General features: G+C 43.3%; 1 protein-coding gene across 1 annotated transcript in view; it reads left to right on the plus strand.

The window, feature by feature from the left end:
* cps1 (carbamoyl-phosphate synthase 1, mitochondrial) overlaps positions 1-21,354 on the plus strand; it is a 191,791-nt gene that overhangs the window by 42,370 nt on the left and 128,067 nt on the right. Inside the window, exons 8-11 of the mRNA XM_072578736.1 lie at positions 1,202-1,330; positions 1,845-1,951; positions 6,562-6,703; positions 19,921-19,998. Coding sequence (XP_072434837.1) covers positions 1,202-1,330; positions 1,845-1,951; positions 6,562-6,703; positions 19,921-19,998 — 456 coding nt within the window. The remainder of the gene's footprint in view (positions 1-1,201; positions 1,331-1,844; positions 1,952-6,561; positions 6,704-19,920; positions 19,999-21,354) is intronic.

Raw genomic sequence — 21,354 nt, forward strand, 5'->3', positions numbered from 1 at the left:
TATAAAATACCTTGGGATTCTCTCTAATCCTGTTCATAAGTCCTTTACCATGCCCCCTTTTTGCTCTTCTAATTGCTTTCTTAAATTCCCTGCACTTCCACTATTCAGTCGCAGTTCACTTGCTCTCTTTGAGCTTGCTAAAAGCCCTTCTCTTCCTTTTCCAGTTCTGAATTATCTTAGACATCCAGGGTTCTCTGAACTTACTGCTGCTGTATTTCTGTCTAAAGGGCACATGTTGGACCAAGACAATCCCAACTCCTTTTTGAATGGCCCCCTCTCTCTCTTCTCTTCCCCCCCGCTCCCCCCCCCCCCCACCCCACTGCAGACAGACCCTGTGTAATTTTACCTTTTTCCTCATGCAGAACAAATTTGAGCCATACAATGCTGTAATCGCTATAGCTAAAACATTACCCCCACTTGTCTGACTTCTTTCCTCAGAACCAGATCCAGCACTGCGCCGTCCCATATTGGACTTTCTCCATATTGATACAGAAAAACTCCTCTAGATATGTTTCAAGAAATATGCCCCTCTAAACTGTTAACAGGATGACTAGCCCAACTTAGGTTGGGAAAGTTAAAATCCCCTAGTACAGTTACCCAATTATTACTCTTGGGCACCTCTGTGAACAGTTTACACATTTGCTCCTCTATTTCCCACTGACTCTTTGCGGGCCTGTAATACACTCCTGATAGAGTGGCTGCCCCCTTAACACTCCTAAATTCTACCCACAAAGCCTCGTTTGAGGACCCTTCCAAGATATCATCTCTCTCTTTATGGCAGTAATTGGCTCCTTAATTAATAGTATTGCACCATCACCATTTTTCCACTTTCCTCGTCTTGCCTAAAGATCCTATACCCCGGAATGTTGAGTTGCCAGTCTAGCCCTTCCCTCAACCATGTTTCTGTGATGATAACAGTATCTTACTTCCATGTCGGAATTCTCGTATTTCTGTAAAATGTCGCTTTTCAGACCACAACTATGTCGATGCAACAATCTCTCTTTTGACTGGCAGTGGTTTGTGGTTTAGAAGAAATTGTGGTGGTGACTGGCACTGTTCTGTGTCTTTTGAGTTTCTGATGTTTGAGTGTGACAGAGGGTTTTACTGAATGATAATTTCGGAATGGATGGTAATTCCAGAATGAATGATAATGTAGTACTGAATAGCAGTGTAGTAATGAATGCTCTGATTGGTTTTCCAGAGAGGTGTTGAACTGCATTTAGTCCCATGGAATTATGACTTCAGCAACATGGAGTATGATGGACTCTTTCTATCCAATGGCCCGGGAGATCCCACTCTGGCAAAGCAACTGATCGCCAATGTCCACAAGGTGTGAGCTGAATACCATCCAGTGAAAGCTGCTCTCTTGCTCTGAGTAATTGCCAACAAAATCATGGGCGGCACGGTGGCACAGTGGTTAGCACTGCTGCCTCACAGCGCCAGAGACCCGGGTTCAATTCCTGCCTCAGGCGACTGACTGTGTGGAGTTTGCACATTCTCCCCGTGTCTACGTGGGTTTCCTCCGGGTGCTCCGGTTTCCTCCCACAATCCAAAGATGTGCAGGTCAGGTGAATTGGCCATGCTAAATTGCCCGTAGTGTTAGGTGAAGGGGTAAATATAGGAGAATGGGTCTGGGTGGGTTGCGCTTCGGTGGGGCGGTGTGGACTTGTTGGGCCGAAGGGCCTGTTTCCACACTGTAAATAATCTAATCTAATCTAAAAAAAATGATTGTCTTGTATTAGCAGCTGCAGTGTTGATTGAGCATGCTACTGGATGTGTGTTTGAGTGAAGCACACTGTCCTTGCCCTGTTACTGATGGGTGTTCTTTTTATATCATGTTTTAGGTGATTAAAAGCAATCGTCCAGAGCCAGTGTTTGGGATTTGTATGGGCAACCAGTTGACTGCCTTAGCTGCGGGTGCCAACTGCTACAAACTGCCAATGGGAAACAGGTATGAGAAACTTTGGAGCTGAGACCTGTACTTGCAGCAGTGTATTATTCTCCTCTTCACAGCTCTCTGTCTCTGGTTAGGTCTGAGTTGGTATCGGTGAGAATGGGTGAGGGAGAGGCTAGAGTGAGGTGCAAATGGAGGAGAGTGAGTGGGGTGCCCTGAGAGAAAGGGGTTGGGCTTTGGGAATCAAAGGGCTGCCCGAGAGTGAGGGAAGGGAGGGCTTTGGGAATGAGGGTGGTAAGCCCCAGGATTATGGGAGGCTCCCTGGGAGTGAGGTCAAGGGCCTGGCAAGAGTGCCCAGGGAGTTGGCTTGTGTGAGAGTGAGGGTGGAGGCCTCTGAGTGAGTTTGGATGTTAGGTCCTGGGAGTGATTTGAGACGGTGGGGGTGGGGGGGAAGAGAGGTGGGATTCCCAGGAGTGAGTGGTGGGGGTGACACTGAGAATGAGGAGGAGGGCATCCTGGGGAGCAACTTGAGGGAGGATGGGGGTGCCTGGTTCTGAGAGTAGAGTTGGAGCTATACAGCACAGAAACAGATCCTTCGGTCCAACTTGTCCATGCTGGCCAGATATCCTCAATTGTTCTAGTCCCATTTACCAGCATTTGGCCCATACCACTCTAAATCTTTCTTATTCATGTATCCATCCAGATGCCTTTTTTAAATATTGCAATTGTAACTGTCTCTACCACTTCCTCTAGCAGCTCATTCCATCACGCCCTGCATGAAACAGTTGCCCCTTGGGTCCCTTTCAAATCTATTCCCTCATCTTAAATCTACGCCCTATAGTTTTGGACTCCCCTTACCTGGGAAGAGGATCTTAGCAATTCACCCTATCCATGCTCTTGATGATATTGTAAACATCTGAAAGGTCACCCCTCAGCCTTCGACGGTCCAGGGAGAAAAGCCCTAACCTATTCAGCTTCTCCATGTGGTTCAAACCCTCCAGCAGTGGCAACATCCTTGCAAAGTTTTTTTCTGAACCCTTTCAAGTTTGTCAATATAGAGTCATACAACGAGGAAACAGACCCTTCGATCCAGCCAGTCCATGCTGAACATGATCTGAAACTAGGTAAAAACAATGACTGCAGATGCTGGAAACCAGATTCTGGATTAGTGGTGCTGGAAGAACACAGCAGTTCAGGCAGCATCCAAGGAGCTTCTTGGATGCTGCCTGAACTGCTGTGCTGTTCCAGCACCACTAATCCATAATCTGAAACTAAACTAGTCTCACCTGCCTACTCCTGGCCCATGTCCCTCCAAACCTTTCCTATTCATCTACTTATCCAAATGTCTTTTAAATGTTGCAATTATATCCACATCCCCCACTTCCTCAGGAAGTTCATTCCTCACATGAGCCACCCAGTATGTAAAAGATTTGCCCTTTGTGTCGTTTTTACATCTCTCTCCTCTCACCTTGAAAATGTGCCACCAAGACTTGAACTCTCCCATTCTAGGGAAAGATAACTACAATTAACTTTATTTATACCCTCCATGATTTTAAAACTTCTATCAGATTGCCTGTCAATCTCCTATGCTCCAGTGGAAAAGGTTCCAGCCTATCCAACCTTCCTTTATAACTCAAACCTTCCATACTCTGCAACATCCTGGTAAATCTCTTCTGAGCCCTCTCCAGCTTAATAATATCCTTCCTGTAACTGGGTGACCAGAACTGGACTCTTATATTCCAGAAGAGGCCTCACTAATGTGCTGTACAACCTCAACATGACGTCCCAACTTCTGCACTCAAAGGACTGAGCAATAAAGGCAAGCATGCTGAATGCCTTTTTTTAACCACCCTATCTATATGTGACTCCAGCTTCAAAGAATTATGTACCTGAACCCCGAGATCCCACTGTTCTACAAAACTACCCAAGGTGCTACCAATTATTGTACAAGCCCTACTCTTACTTGATGTACCAAAATGCAATCCCTTGCATTATTCCAGATTGAACTCCATCAGCCATTTTTTATCCCGTTGAGCCATTTGTAATCTCAGAAAATCCTTTTTACTGTCTACTATGCCACCAGCTTTGATGTAATTTGCAAACTTACTAACCATACTTTATATATTTTCATCCAAATCATTTATATAAACGATAAACAAAAGAGGACCCAGAACTGATCCCTGCGGAACACCGCTGGTAAGAGGACTCCAGTCTGAAAAGCAACCCTCCACCATCACTCTGACTCCTGCCTTTAAGCCAATTATGTATCCAATTGGCAATCTTGCCCTGAATCCCATGTGATCTAACTTTGCTAATGAGTCTACCATGTGGAACCTTGAAGGCTTTACTAAAGTCCAAGTAAACAATGTCTACACTTTGCCCTCAACCTTTTTTGGTAACTTCCTCAAAAAACTCTTTTTTTTTTTCAAGTTTGTGAGACACTGTTTTCCTTGCCCAAAATGATGCTGACTGTCGCTAATAGATTTTTGCCTCTCTTACTGTCTATAAATCCTATCTTTTATACAACAATTTACCCACAACCAAAGTCAGACACTCAGGCTTATAGTTTCCAAGTTTCTCTTTAAAATCTTTTCTTAAACAAGGGTACAACATTTATCTTTCCTAGAGCAGGGAGACCAGAATTGAATATAGTGGCCTTATCAATGTCCTGATGAAGGCTCTTGCCTGAAATGTCAATTCTCTTGTTCCTCGGATACTGCCTCACCTGCAATGCTTTTCCAGCACTCCACTCTCGACTCATCAGTGACCTGTACAGCCCCAACATGACATCTTAACTCCTATATTCAAAACACTGACCAATGAAGACAAGCGTGCCAAACGCCACCTTCATCATCCTGTGTACCTGTGACTCCACTTTCAAGGAACTATGCATCTGCACCCTTCTCACCCCACCCTACCCCATCCTTCCATGTGCCTTTGTTTGGCAACATTCCCCAGGGCCCTACCATGAAGTGTATAAGTCCTGCTCTAATTTGCCTTACCAAAGTGCAGCACCTAATATTTATCTAAATTAAACTCCCACTGTCACTCCTTGGCCAATTTACCCATTTGATCAAGGTCCTGTTGTATTCTCCTGTAACCTTTTTCACAGTCTACTACACCACAATTTTGGTGATGTAAACATGCTCATCTGCAAACTTATAAGCCATGCCTCCTATATTCACATCAAAATCATTTATATAAATGATGGAAAGCAGTCAACCAAACACTGATCCTTGTGGCAACCACTGGTCACAGGCCTCCAGTCTGAAAACCAATCCTCCATCACCATTCTGTCAGCTGCCTTTAAGCCAATTTTGTATCCACTTGGCTAACTATCCCTGGATTCCATGTGAATCTTGCCTTGCTAAGTAGGCTACCATGCGAAACCTAATCAAACGCTTTGCTGAAATCCATATAGACAATGTCTAGCACTCTGCCTTCATCAATCTTCTTTGTCACTTCTTCAAAAATGTTAGTCAAGTTAGTGAGACACGATTTTCTATGGACAAAGACACGTTGACACTCGCTAATAGTAATGTGTATTTCCCATGTTGCTGAATGAGCAGCTTTCCCACTGTGGCAACTTGTGAATTCAGCACGACCATCCAGAATGGGACTATTCCAGCTACTGGAAGTTTAGCTCCCTGTCTCACAACTCCCCCGCAACCTGACAAACTGCTTCATTCCTGTTTGTGAGCGAATGAGGCTTCTACCTACCCCTGCCTTACCTCCTTGAGCACAATTCTACAACACGTGACTTACCCCTGAATGGTGGCAATGTCACTAGACCTGTATCACCTGGATATTGGGTAAGGGTTCTGGGTGGATCGTGGAACACACAGCCCAATCATTGCCCTGAAGGAAGGTTGTTTGGAAGGGTATAGCAAAAATAAACTGTTGTAAATTCCTTGGCAGGGAAATTATTATTCATTCACCGGATGCTAAACCATTGGCTAGGCCAGTACTAATTGACCATCCCTATTTACCCAGAGGACAGTTAAGAATCAAACATATTGCTGCAGGTCTGGAGTCTCATAGGAGAAAGTGAGGACTGCAGATGCTGGCGATCAGAGCTGAAAATGTGTTGCTGGAAAAGCGCAGCAGGTCAGGCAGCATCCAAGGAGCAGGAGAATTGACGTTTCGGGCATGAGCCCTTCTTCAGCAACACATTTTCACCTGGAGTCTTATATAGGCCAGTTCAGATATAGACAGCACATTTGAATTGCAAATAGTTGACCAGTTTGTCAAAGGCTGTGATTTATCAAGGACTGACTTTGAACTGCTTGGGTGCTGTAATTCTTTCTGTTTAATGTTGTTGGATCGTAGCCAATGAGGAAGCGGGCTGAAATTGCCTAAACCTGTTTCTCACAAAGCATCCAATCAAATTTCAACACTTTTCACTTAATTATCTTGGCACGTTGACAAGAAGGGGTGCAGTATTATTTGTCTTGGTCTTAACTTTTCTGTTCTAGATGAGGTCAAAGCTACGCTCCCATCTCCCGTTGTGCAAGGAATTGGAGCACAATACAGAGGTCAGTGTTGCCCTTCCCACTTGACCACCTCATGGGCTTAGTAGCAAGGCAGCTTGTAGTAAATATTCTTGCTGAGAAGGTTTGCTCATTTGTGAAAATGCCTGTTTCCCAACTACAATTTCTCTCACTTAGGGGACAGAACCAGCCAGTGATGAATGTAATGAATGGCCAGGCATTCATCACTGCCCAGAACCATGGATACGCCATCGACAGTTCCACTCTCCCTGAGGGCTGGAAAGCCATGTTTGTCAATGCTAATGATGGTACCAATGAGGTAAGCAGAGATAAGGATGGGATAATCATGCCCGAGCAATGTGTGCTGTCGGTGGGAATTGCCCATCCTTTCAGGAAGGCACAAGGCCTCTGAGGCTGAGGATGGCCTCACAATGCTTTGACTAATGAGGAGCTGAACCAATCAGTGCTGATCCAAGCGCTGATTGGTTAGTCTCTTTCTGTGAAGATTGGGAATTGGTCAGGCTGTTCCTGTGGGGAGTGGTGAATTGGTCATTTTGTCTCTGTAGTGAGCGATCATTGGTTGGACTGTCTCTGTGGTGAGTGGCGGTCTGTCTGCTGTGTGAGACGCAGATGGAAGCCTTCTTGTTTGGTCCATTGTGTTCTGGTCCTGCTTAGCATCTTTATCTCTCCTGCAACAAGTGTGGACTTCAGTGGAAGCCTTACTGTGATGCCCTGTATGTCCAAGAAGGATGTTAAAGCTCATCATTTAATGTCCAGCTGGATGGAAGAATCTGTCACTACTTACACCCCTCCTGCAGGCAATCCATGTCACAGCACATATGTTCATGTTCTAGACATTCAATAGCCAAAATAACAGTAGGTAGTAAGGAGGCTGGAGGTACACCCAAAAACAATGGGTAGGTCCGCTGGGCGTGCAAAGATCACATCCAAATAGCTGAACTGATGCGATAGTGTGTTTGATCTATTTGGGACAGTGTTTTAACAAGGGGTAGCAGTACATTGCAGGAATGTTACTGGGTCTGGAGTTCATATCCCTGGCACCGGAAGGGATTCCAATTTAAAAAAAAACAAATCTGGTGGAAAATGGTAATCTCATTAACTGTGACCATAAAATGACCAAACTGTTCAAAAAACCCAGGAGCTTCACTTGTGTCCTTTAGGGAAGAGGTCTGCTGTCTCTGACTCCAAATCCACAGCAATGACGCTGACTCTTAACTACCCACTGAAAAAGCGGCAATTCCAGGGGCAATTGGAGACCGGCAACAAAAGCTGGCCTTGTCAATGACTCCCACATCCTAGAAAAGTATTTTGAAAAGTTAAAAGGAGTTGTTTTGCATTTCAACCTGGATGTTAAAAGTCTTCCTTTTGCACCCTTCATTCAGTTAGCTATGATCTTATTGAATGGTGAACCAGACTTGATAGCCTGAATGACCTTCATCTGATCTTCTGAATTACGGTCTTACTCTGCAATGAAATTGTTCTATCATTTCCAGAACAGAATGCAAAAGCATAAAATGCGGAAGGAGTATTTAACCCACTCATTAGAGTAGAAAGACCTTTGTATTAGTTGCCAGTCACAAGTACCATTACAGAACATTGAGTAAATTCATTACAACTTCCACCATTGTCATATAGTGCACACTTGGTCACATTGTTACAAACAAGCACGAGATTCTGCCTACCTGTGTTCACACTCAACCTTTTGGGTGTTGGCTTGCCTCTTCACGAGGTCAATCTCTGATCCAGCACAAGAGTTGGAGAAAAACAGCCGTAAATCTCAGTGAGCTGTGGGCCCCACAGTTAATGAGTGTCTCTGATATCCCCAGGCTAGAACTAAACCACACAGGTGTCTGTCAAATACTTGGGTGTAGCAGAAAACAGTCCCTTTACACTTTGTGGTTTTTCTTGTATTTGCATGGATATTTTTTTGGCAAATTATATTTTTGAATAAGTGATGGTAAAAAAAGGTTGGATGATTTGGAATTTTAGTTTTGTTTTACCTTTTTATTCTTTGGTGTGATGGGGTGTTGTTCACTGGACCACCCATAATTGCTCAAAAGGGTAGTTAAGAATCAACAAATTTGCTGTGGACCTGGAGTCTACATATAGGTGAAATCGGGTAGAGATAGCAGATTCCTTTCCCTAAAAGGACAGTAGTGAACCTGATGGAGTTTTACAACAACTGACAGATATTACATAAATAGAAACAACGTTGGAAATCTGAACACAGAGTTCTGTGAAAACTCAGCAGAACTGGCAACATCTGTGGAGAGAGCAACAGCTAACATTTTAAGTCCGGTGACTCCTCTTCACAACTGGTTCTGTACTCCCATTAGACTAATCTTGTATTCAAGGTTTTGCTGAATTCAAGTCCCACCATCTGCCTTAATGAGATTTGAAAGCATGTCTCCAGAATATTGGTCTGAGGGTCAGGTTTATGGCTCCATTGACATTACCAATGCACTACCTTCCCACAAAGGAGAAAAATACTAGAAATGGAGATTGATGACCTAGATTAATAAATGGGCCTAATTTCAGTTCTAACTTTGCAGTTACATTTCCACAAGAAATCCCTTGCTCTGGTAAATATCAAAATTGTTTATATAGAGTCATAGTCATACAGTGCAGAAAAGGCCCTTTGGCCCATGGAGTCAGCACTGACATTACACTATAAAGGCGTGCTAATCCCAATTTCCTACACTGGTGCCATCCCCTTGAATGCTACGATATTTGAAGTGCTCACTCAAATACCTTTTTATAGTTTCTGGCCTGCACTGCCTTTTCAGGCAGTGTATTCCAGATTCCCAGTGAAAATGACCATTTTTTTGTTTGCTCTCTATTCCCCCTGTCCAGACAGGGGTGGCGGGGGAGGATGTGAGATACCCATTACCCAGCCCCATTTTGAAAGAAAGACCCATCGACATACAAAAATGGCTTAATTTCTAAAAAAGCTTTAGTCTTGTGCTATTACTATGCTACAATACATTTGGCCCTAAGAATGCAAACTGTAGTCCATTTCAGTCTGTTTTTACCCCTCCACCAAACGCCTCAGACTTCATTAAAATTGCAGCAATTACATTCTCTCGTTCTGCCGTGTGCATAATTTTCAAATTGAATGGCTGTAATAATGAGCTTCATCTAAACAGTTTGGAATTGTTGTCCTTCAGTTCCCCCAAAATCTTTTAATGGGTTATAATCAGTATATTACAATTGTCTCAGACTCCATATAAATGTTGAAATGTTGCAATGTGAACACAAAGCTCAAGGTCTCCTTCTCAATCGTGGAATATATTTGTTGATTATTTAATTTCCTGGAAGAATCCCTCTCATTATCATGCAAGATAATGGCACTGACACCCACATCACTGACATAGAGAGCCAGCTTGAATGGCTTTGCGTAACTAGGTGTGGCTCATAGTTGGGCAGTGGTTAATACAGTTTTCAGGCTGTCAAATGCCTTCTGACATTCACCCATCCACTGAAGTCTTCTGAAATTGTCATTGTCATTGTCAGTCAGTGAAGCAACCACACTGCTAAAATTCAGTGCGAGTCTCTAATGAAAATCACCCATTCCCAAGAATCGTAGTGCTTCCCTCTCCGTCAGTGGTACGCAATGGAAGCTGCCAAGTTAACCTTTGTTTTCATGTTCCGTGGGCCATCTTCCCATGTCTAATCGCATGGCCCAGGAACAGCTTGGGCTTTTGTGAACTCACTCTTAGCCAGTTTTTTTCAGCAAGCCTGCTTCCCAAAGTTGATTGAATAATTCTGATAGATGCTCCAAATGTTCCTTCTATGTGTGACTAAAAATCACCAGGTCATCAACCGCACACTACACAGTTGGGTAATCCAGAAATGATTTTGTTGGTTAATCTTTGAAAAGTGGTTGGCACATTTTTCGTAGCATTTTTCATGTCTTTAAACTGGTTAAGCCTATTTGGTGTCAAAAAAGCCAAAGTTTCCTTCTCTCTTTTGGATAAAGATACGCGCCAGTATCCTCTGAGTAAGTCCAACTTGTTGTCTGACCGTCTCAATTTAGTCTCCCAAACGTAGAATAGGATAAGAATCAGAATGTGTAACTGCATTGACTTTGCAGTCGTCCATGCCTAATTGTTCGGAACCAACTGGTTTTGGTACCATTTCTGTGGGTGAGCTCCTTTCACTGCAACTCACTTCGCTTATATTGTCCTTGACTGTGCATTCAATCTCTCTTTGAAACTGTGCCGACTTGAGGGTTAAATCTATAAGGATGTTGCTTAATTAGAATGGCATTTCCTACATCCACATCATGCTTGATTAGATTAGTACTTCCCAGTTTATTCTCACACATCTCATGTGATTGTAATAACTTTTTCAGGTCTTTTTGGTTTTCTCCTGGGAGGTAACTCTGTAATTTATCCCAGTTTTTGAGAACTTCCTCATTGTTCCATTTAACTTGAGAAGTCCGAAACCTCTGGACTGAATTGTTCACTCTGATGTAACACTAACATATTCTCCTTTTACATTCCTTCCCTATCAAAATTCTTTTTGAGCATATTCACATTCAGTTCATACGTTGTGACATTTCTCTCTATTTGGTATTCTTACCAATTAGGAAAAAGTGATGGCTGCAGATGCTGGAGATCAGAATTGAAGAGTGTAATGGTGGGTAAGCACAACTGGTCAGGCGGCGTCTGAGGAGCAGGAGAATTGACGTTTCGGGCGTACACCTGAATGATGAAGGGCTCATGCCCAAAACGTCGATTCTCCTGCTCGTCGGATGCTGTCTGACCGCTGTGCTTTTCCAGCACCACGCTCTTCGATACTTATCAATTAATTCATCTCACTCAATTTCCTTTCAATTTGGTCCACTACACCATGCTATTAAAGGTTCACCTACTTTATCTCCAATAGCAAAATTGCAAATTTTTGATTTCTTGTCTGCTTCCTGTTTCATCACATGCTGTCCTACTTCTCAATGCTGGCCAGCCACCTCACCTGCTCTATTTAAATTTTCCCTAAAATGTGACATTTTAGTCCAAATGTATGTCCTCTGAACACTGACTCACCAATTTCTCCTTAATAAATTTCAGGGGTTCTCTCACCTCATGTCCAAAAACTTATTGAAATGGACTGAATTTAGTTCATTTATTAGGAGCATCTATAACTGCAAAATATGGAAATGGAATTCCTTTATTTCAATCCTCTGGATAATTCTGGCTATAAGTTGTCAACATGGTCTTTCAACTTTGATACCACTGTTATAATGCTCCCTGCAATTCTGGATGGTACACAGTGGATTTGAATTGTTTTATTCCTAAGCTGTCCATAACCTCTTTGAATAACGTTGTAAAATTTGATCCTTGATCTGATTGTGACTGTGTGTAGTCTATCTAGTTAAAATTTGAGTAACACTTCAACAATCCATTTAACTATGATATTGCATAATGGACTGGCCTTAGGAAATCTAGTGAACACGTCCATTGTGATGAACAAGTACTAGTTTTCCACTTTGTTTTAGGTTAAGGAACCTATGCAATCTATTAGGACCCTTGTAAAAGGTTACTGAAATGCAGGTGCTGGTTTTAGCACTGCCTGAAGTTTTCCGATTACCTAACATGAATGACATGTCTGCAAAGTTCAACACATCTTTTTGCAGTCAGGGTCAATAAAAATGTTTTTGTATATTGGCTTGAGTTTTTCTTACTCCCAAATGACCTAATAGTAATTCAAGTGCTACCCACAACACCTCCTTTCTGTAACCCCGCGGTAATAGAACTGCTCATTTCTTATCTGCCTGAATATGTCATGGTCTCCATTTTCTCATCAAGATGTTATTTTTATCAAAGTGACATTCTGGGATATGCTCAGATTCTTCAGGTATGTATTTTGATATACCTGCTTTATTTTTCATCTTTCCATTATATTTCAGTTAATTTGTCTGAACTAAAAATATCCATTTTTTTTCTCCACATGTTCTTGTTTACTCTTTGACCACTTGACCATAGTTTCTGATAATTGAGCTTCAAATTCCTTATCTTTTGATTTCTCCTCTTGTTTCAACCTGTGGCTTTATGACTTGTCACCACAGTTAGGAAAAATCCCAGAATCTGCATCCTGTAACACAGTTAGGAAAAATCCCAGAATCTGCGTCCTGTAACACCTCTGTTGCCTGATGTTTCCACTGGCTTTTCAACCACACTAGGCATCACTGCCATCTGTGATTCAGCTATATCATTATCATGGATAAACTCTACCTTTTGGAACTGGGAATTTATTACTCCTACCACCACTTCACCACTGGACTCTCCAACCCTCACTTTGTATAATGGAACACTGCTCTTCTCACCATGAATTCCACATATTGCCGCCTTTTCTGGCTATACTCCTTCTGAATTATGCCATCAAAGATTATCTTGCCCCTGTATCTCTTAAAATTTTAATTTCTTTACCTGCTCCTCCTAGCATCTGTGAGTAAACCTTATCCTCACAAGTAAATTCTTTTGAAGAGACCAACCACTGATCAGGTTGTACACTTTTTTTTATTTTTGCAGCTGCTTAGCTTTCACTGTGTTTTCCTTGACCACGACTACAAAACTCACTGGCTTACCTTGTTTTAGCACACTTGCCTTCCCAGTGCTTTTTCTGAACTACCAACAGTGTGACTTCATTTGGCCTACTTTGTTATAGTGAAAACACCTCAGCCTTTTCTCTTTCCCCTGTGATAAGCTACCTTTTTATCTTCAATGAGATCTCCTTTTCCCTTACCACCCGAGGGTTTCTCTTTTTATTCCCCCAATTTCCATCTCTCGCAGATTGAAATTGATGTCAGAAGATAGACTTTGACTTATGAACCAAATCCTAATCCTCCGCCATTTCAGCGGTTGCTCTTCCAGTGGTAACTCTGCTCTTCTTGAGTCCTCACTACTTCAGGAAGTGAACTTTTGGACTTCTCCAAAATAATTGTTTCTCATAGAGCATCCTGTGTTTTAATCTATTTTCAATGCCTTTATTCATCTATCAAAATTACTTGGTTTGATCCTTTCAAACTCAATCTATGTTTGACCAGGTTCTCTGCTCAATTACTGTTAGATTCCTGAAACATTATCTGTAGGCTATGGTACTAGCTAAGATGGGATTTTTCACCTCATTATACTCCTCAGATACCTCCTCTGATAGTGATGCAAATACCTCCATAAGCTATGCCTACCAGTGGCACAGTGGTATGGGTGGTGTGGTGGCACAGTGGTTAGCACTGCTGCCTCACAGCGCTTGAAACTCGGGTTCAATTCCCGCCTCAGGCGACTGACTGTGTGGAGTTTGCACATTCTCCCGTGTCTGTGTGAGTTTCCTCCGGGTGCTCCGGTTTCCTCCCACAGTCCAAAAATGTGCAAGTCAGGTGAATTGGCCATGCTAAATTGCCCGTAGTGTTAGGGGTAAATGTAGGGGAATGGGTGTGTGTGAGTTGCGCTTCAGCGGGTCGGTGTGGACCTGTTGGGCCGAAGGGCCTGTTTACACACTGTAAGTAATCTTAACAAAAAACAACTGTGTTTGGATCATTTAATACCCACCTGGTCACCGGCTGTTTCATTTTGTTTAACCACTTTGTCAACTGAAATGAAACTGGCTTCTACATCCTTCTTGTCAGATTATACAATGCTTGGATATATTTAAACAGATCCACCAAGCCTTTTGGCTACAATGGGGTTGCACTCAATCACTCTCCTCGTCACTCGATCCTATTTTTTACCTCTACCGTACCATTTTAAGAAGACTGTGACATTTCGGTTCTAACCTCATGTTCAAAAAGTCTTTTCCCCCTTTTCCTCTCTCTCTTCCTACCTTTCTTCTATCTCTTTTTATCTCCCTTTCTTCTGCCAGGACCTTCCTCTCCTTTTTCTTCTTCCTCTGCTTTCAATCGTAATTCAAATTGTGTCATAGAACATAGAAGAATACAGCGCAGTACAGGCCCTTCGGCCCTCGATGTTGCGCCGATCAAAGCCCACCTAACCTACACTAACCCACTATCCTCCATATACCTATCCAATGCCTGCTTAAATACCCATAAAGAGGGAGAGTCCACCACTGCTACTGGCAGGGCATTCCATGAACTTACGACTCGCTGAGTGAAGAACCTACCCCTAACATCAGTCCTATATCTACCCCCCCTTAATTTAAAGCTATGCCCCCTTGTAATAGCTGACTCCATACGTGGAAAAAGGTTCTCACTGTCAACCCTATCTAACCCCCTAATCATCTTGTGTCATTTTCTTTTGTTTCTTTCTCTATTGCTAGGTCCATTCTTTCCTTTTCTTTTGTCTCTGACTCCAGCTGCTTCATTTGCAATTGAATTTTAGCCATTTCCAAAGATTCCAATGGCATTCCTGGCAATTGTAAATGCAGCATGATTGCCCCAATTATCTTCCCTTTCGAAACAGACACCGGAAAACCAGAGGTTTGTCAACTTGTTTGCCAATTCCAAAAGCTTTGCCTTTCTCACTTATTGTAAGATTCCTGAAGTGACTGTGGAAGAGGTTAAAATAAAACCAAGACAAGTTAAACAAGACAGACCAGTTCAAAGCAAGGTATGTGTGAAGCAGCACTGACCACACATTGTTCCATGTAAAAGCTAGGTGTTGAGCAATTAGACATGTAGCTTACCACAACTTGTTCTAAACTGCTCCAAACTGTTTTGAACCTGTTTGTCTTTTTAAAATTGTATTTGTTTTATTTTAACCCCGTCCACAACTTCTTCCAACCCACAAGAAAATCTTAGTGACTCAAGGAGCCATTATCGCACAAGGCATATCCTGTTTAAACCAACCAAATTCAACACCCAAAATAAAACCCAACATAAGTACAGCACGGTGGCTCAGCAGTTCCCGCCTCGGACGACTGTCTGTGTGGAGTTTGCACATTCTCTCTGTGTCTGTGTGGGTTTCCTCCGGGTGCTCCGGTTTCCTCCCACAGTCCAAAGATGTGTAGGTCAGGTGAATTGGCCATGCTAAATTGCCCGTAGTGTTAGGTCTGTTAGTCAGAGGGAAATGGGTCTGGGTGGGTTACTCTTTGGAGGGTCGGTGTGGACTTGTTGGCCCGAAGAGCCTGTTTCCATATTGTAGGGAATCCAATCTCTAATCACCACTTGCTGCCTTTGAGTCTAACAATCCTTAACCCAACCTGGAGTTAGAGAATTTGAACCCAGCAAGAGACCCCAAATCGTTATAGACTAGAGCAGACCCCCTCAAAATATATTACGATAACCAAGACCCATTTCCTTACTTTAAAGGCAAGTGCCACTGCAATTCAGTTGGTCAAACTACCAGATCTGAAGCAAAATATTCTTTATTCATGCATTGTAGTCAAAATACAACAGAAGTAAGAGGAAATTGGAGTAACTTAACTCTTTTGGAAAACTTAGCACAATAACAGAATTTACATAGATTTGGAAAGATAAAGACTGAGTGGGGGTAGTTAGCATGGATTTGTGCATGGCAAATCGTGTCTCACTAACTTGATTTTTGAAAAAGTGACAAAGAAGATTTGTGAATGTTGGACGTTGTCTGCTTCAGTAGAGTGTTTGACAAGATTCCACATGGTAGACTGATTTGCAAGGTTAAATTACATTGGAATGCAGGGATAGCTAGCCATTTAGATACCAACTTGGCTTGAAGGTAGGAGACAGAGGGTTGTGGTGTCAGTTTGCTTGTCAGAGTGGAGGCCTGTGATCAGTGGTGTGCTGGATCCATTGCTTCTTGCCATTAATAAAAAATTATTTGGATATGAGCATAGGAGGTACGATCAATAAGTTTGCAGATGGTGGATCAGTGGTTAGCACTGCTGCCTCACAGCATCAGGGACCTGGGTTCAATTCCAACCTCAGGCAACTGTCTGTGTGGAGTTTGCACATTCTCCTGTGTCTGTGTGGGTTTCTTCCAGGTGCTCCATTTTCCTCCCATAATCTAAGATGTGTAGGTAAGGTGAATATCACGCTAAATTGCTCATACTGTGCAGGGATGTATAGGTTAGGTGCATTAGTCAGGGGTAAACATAGGGTAAGGGAATGGGTGGGTTACTCAGAGGCTCACTGTGGACCTGTTGGGCCAAAACGCCGAGGGATTCTATGATTTGACAATGACACCTAAGTTGGTGGTGTAGTGGATGGTGAATAAGGTTACCTCCGAGTACAATGGGACCTTGATTAATTGGGCAAATGGACCAGGAAACGGCAGGTGGAGTTTGACTTAGACCAATGCAAAGTGCTGCATTTTGGTAGGGCAGGAATTACACACTGGGAAGTATTGCCGAACAGGGAGATGTTGGGGTGTAGGTTCGTAATTCCTTGAAGGCAGTGTGGTGAAGAAGGCATTTGGTGTGCTTGCCATTATTAGTCAGTGCATTGAATATCAGAGTTGGGAGGTCGTGGTATGTTTGTACAGGATATTGGTTAGGCCACTTCTGGAATACTGCGTTCAGTTCTGGTTTACCTGATATAGGAAAGATCTTGTGAAACTTGAAAGAGTTCAGAAAAGACTTACAAAGATGTTGCCAGGATTTGAAGATTTGACCTGGAGGAAGAGGCTGAAAAGGCTGGGGATTTTTACCCCTGTACCATTGCATGTTGAAGGGTGACTTTATAGAGGTTTATAAAATCATAAGGGGCATGGATAAGGTGAATAGCCAAGGACTTTTTCCCATGGTAGGGGAGTCCAAAGCTAGAGGGTGTAGGTTTAAGCTGAGAAGGGAAAGATTGAAAAAGGACCTGAGAGGTAACTTTTTCATGCAGAGAGTGATGTATGTATGGAACTAACATTTTCAAAGGCATTTGGAGAGAAAAGGTTTTGAGGGATATGGGCCAAGTGCTGGCAACTGCAACTAGATTGTCTAAGGCATCTGGTCAACTCAGAAGAGTTGTACCGTGGGTCCGCTTCTGTGCTGTACAACTCTGTGACCGTATCACTCTATATAACTCCAATATTACCTTCTTGCTGTTATACTCTAAGCTGTGGACTGAAAGCAAATATCCCACATAGAATCATAGAGATGTACAGCATGGAAACAGACCCTTCAGTCCAACCCGTCCATGCCAACCAGATATCCCAACCCAATCTAGTCCCATCTGCCAGCACCTGGCCCATATCCCTCCAAACCCTTCCTATTCATATACCCATCCAAATGGCCTTTAAATGTTGCAATTGACCCAGCCTCCACCACTTTCTCTGGCAGCTCATTCCATACACATACCACCCTCTGTGTGAAAATGTTGCTCCTTAGATCTCTTTTTATATCTTACCCCTCTCACCCTAAACCTATGCCCTCTAGTTCTGGACTCCACCACCAACACCTTCCCCTCCCACCCCCCCCTCCAAAACCCAGGGAAAGGACTTTGTCTATTTATCCTATCCATGCCCCTCATGATTGTATAAACTTCTATAAGGTCACCCCTCCGCCTCCGATGCTCCAGGGAAAAAAGCCCTGGCTTGTTCAACCTTTCCCTATAGCTCCAATCCTCCAACCCTGGCAACATCCTTATAAAGCTTTTCTGAATGCTTTCAAATTTCACAACATCTTCCTGATAGGAATGAGACCAGAATTGCACGCAATATTCCAACAATGACCTAACCCACGTCCTGTACAGCCACATCATGACCTCCCAATTCCTCTACTCAATATTCTGACCAATAAACGAAAGCATACCAAATGCTGCCTTCACTATCCTATCGAACGATATGGCTGTGGAAATAGTGGATGCATTGGTGATCATTTTGCAGTGTTCTGTAGAACCTAGAAGAGTTCCAATGGATTGGAGGTAGCTAATGGAACTCCACTCTCTCAAAGAGGTGAGGGAGAGAAAATGTGGAATTACAGGCCAGTTAGCCTGACATCGGTGGTGGGGAAAGTGCTGGGGTGATCATTAAGGATGTAATAACCAAACATTTGGAGTACAGTGACAGAGTTGGTCTAAGTCAGCATGGATTCACTAAAGGGAAATCGTGCTTGACAAATCTGGAATTTTTTGATGATGTGACCAGAGTGAGGTATCAGTAACTGTTATATATTTGGACTTCTAAAAGGCTTTTGACAAGATTCCACACAAGAGATTAGTAAGCAAAATTAAAGCTCATTGTGTTAGAGGTAATGTATAGACGTGGATAGAGAATTCTTTGGCAGACTGGAAGCTGAAATAAGCGGGCCCTTTGAGTGGCAGGCAGTGATGAGTGGGGTGCCGCAGGGTTCAGTGCGAGGACCCCAGCTGTTCACCATGCATATTGGATGAAGGAATTGAATGCAATTTCTCCAAATTTGCAGTTGATGCTAAGCTGATTGGCTGTGAGGAGAATGCTAAGCAGCTGCAGGGTGACTTGGACAGACTGACTGAGTGGGCACAGACTTTGGCAAATGCAATATAATGTGGACATGCGAAATGATCCAGTTTGGTCACAAAAGCAGGAAGGTGGATTATTAACTGAATGGTGGCAGTTTAGGAAAAGGGGAGGTGCAGTGTGAGTGTCATGGTGGAGTATTGCTGAAGGTTACGAGGGGGCATAGCTTTAAATTAAGGGGTGGTAGGTTTAGGACAGATGTTAGGGGTAGGTTCTTTACTCAGCGAGTCGTGAGTTCATGGAATGCCCTGCCAGTAGCAGTGGTGGACTCTCCCTCTTTATGGGCATTTAAACGGGCATTGGATAGGCATATGGAGGATAGTGGGTTAGTGTAGGTTAGGTGGGCTTGGATCGGTGCAACATCGAGGGCCAAAGGGCCTGTACTGCGCTGTATTGTTCTATGTTCTATGTTGGCATGCAGGTGAGCAGACAGTGAGGAAACCTAATGGCATGCTGGCCTTCCGAGCAAGAAGATTTGAGTATTGGAGTAAAGGCGTTTTGCTACAGTTATCCTGGGCCTTGGTGAGACTACACCTTGGGTATTGTGTGTGGTTTTCTTCTGCTAGTTTGAAGACGTCTTGATATTGAGGGAATCCAGCAAAGCTTTGCGAAACTGATTCCTGGGAAGGCAGGACTGAACGTTTGAGGAAAGTCTGGGTCGACTCGGCTTGTATTCGTTGAAATTTAGAAGAATGAGGGGTAATCTCCTAGAAACCTATAAAATCCTGATGGGACTGGACAGGCTAGGTACGGGAAGAATGTTCCTGATGTTGGGGAAGTCCAGAACAAGGGGTCACAGCCTAAAGAATAAGGGGTAAGCCATTCAGGACTGAGATGAGGAAGAATTTCTTCACTCGGGAGAGTTGTGAACCTGTGGAATTCTCTCCCACAGGAAGCTGTTGGGATATATTCTGTCGATATATTCAAGAGGGAACTGAACGTGGCCCTTGCGGCTAAAGGGATCAAGGGGTATGGGGAGGAGGTTAAGGTTGGGATATTGAGATTTCATGGGTCAGCTGTGTCATGTTAAATGGTGGTGCAGGCTCGACGGCCTACTCCTGCATCGCACCGATTTTCTGTGTATATTCATGGCCCATCATGAACTGGGAACGTGCAGCTTTTCCATGAAAAAAGTAAAAAATGAATTCTTCCATTTCAGGGAATCGTCCATGAGAGCAAACCGATTTTTACGGCACAGTTCCACCCTGAAGCGAAGGGAGGACCGACAGATACTGAAGTAAGTGCAACCAAATTCCACTCAAAACCCAGAGAAGGGGTAACTCTAAAATTGCAGAGCTTCTCTCAAAAATATTCTGCAAGAGCGCAGGTGGCACAGTGGATAGCACTGCTGCCTCACAGCGCTAGAGACCCGGGTTCAATTCCCGCCTCAAGCAACTGTCTGTGTGGAGTTTGCACATTCTCCCTGTGTCTGCGTGGGTTTCCTCCGGGTGCTCCAGTTTCTTCCCACATTGCAAAAATATGCAGATGAGCTGAATTGGCCGTGCTAAAATTGCCCGTAGTGTTAGGTGAAGGGGTAAATGTAGGGGAATGAGCCCGGGTGGGTTGCTCTTCGGCGGGTCAGTGTGGGCCGAAGGGCCTGTTTCCACGCTGTAAGTAATCTCATCTAATTAGGTGTTGAATTTGTTTGATCCTGTACAGAGCAAGAGTCAGATATTGAGCTGAAATCTGTGCGTTCTCTGAGCAGATTTAAATTAGGCGAGAATCCATACCACTTAGGGACTTCCACTCTCACTTCATTGTCGACGTCAACAGATATACACTGGGTGTGACATCCTTCTGACACTGAGGAGAAATGGAGCTGCCTAAGGGGAGATGCAGTCTGTCACAGCTTAACACTGGGATGCAGTACCAACTTGTGTCTCTGTCTCTCTGACACTCAATTTATCTTTCTCTCTGGCACTCCATGTTTGTTTGTCTGATGTTCCGTGTTTGTCTCTCTCTAATGCTCCGTGTCTCAGTCTCTCACTGACACTCCGTGGTTGGGTGGGGAATTTGCCCTACCCATCACTTGCTGATGGGGACATACCTGTGACCCAGTGGCATTAGAACCTGGGGAAGGGAACAAGGATGCAAACAAAAGAACTGAAATGTAGGAAGTAAATGTGGAAAGCAGGAAAACAAAACTAGCAAAAAGAACATATGGGAGCATACTGCAAAATAAACTAGAACATAAATAAGGTTTGATGTAAAGGCTTTGTGCCTGAGTGCACATAATGCACAGAGCATTTGCACTAAGGTAGATGAATTAGAAACTCAAATATGTATAAATGGTTATGATATAGGTGCCAATATAGAATCATGATTCCTGGGTGATTCAGGATATATATTGAACATCCAAGGGTTTGTAAGGTGCTTCAATAACTCCCAAAATTTTCGACCCCTTGAGATTTCTTATCTATACCCATATAGATTTCAAATCAAGACTTTCCATTTATGGAAGAAGAGAAAACATGGGTTAGGAAGTAATGCAGCATGGTTAATAAAGGAGAGTCTGTCCAATAAGATTGGCTCAGAAAGTCTTGATTTGAAATCTATATGGGTATAGATAAGAAATCTCGAGGGGTCGAAAATC

This window comes from Chiloscyllium punctatum, chromosome 10, assembly GCF_047496795.1.
Source record: "Chiloscyllium punctatum isolate Juve2018m chromosome 10, sChiPun1.3, whole genome shotgun sequence".
Taxonomy (NCBI): Eukaryota; Metazoa; Chordata; class Chondrichthyes; order Orectolobiformes; family Hemiscylliidae; genus Chiloscyllium; species Chiloscyllium punctatum.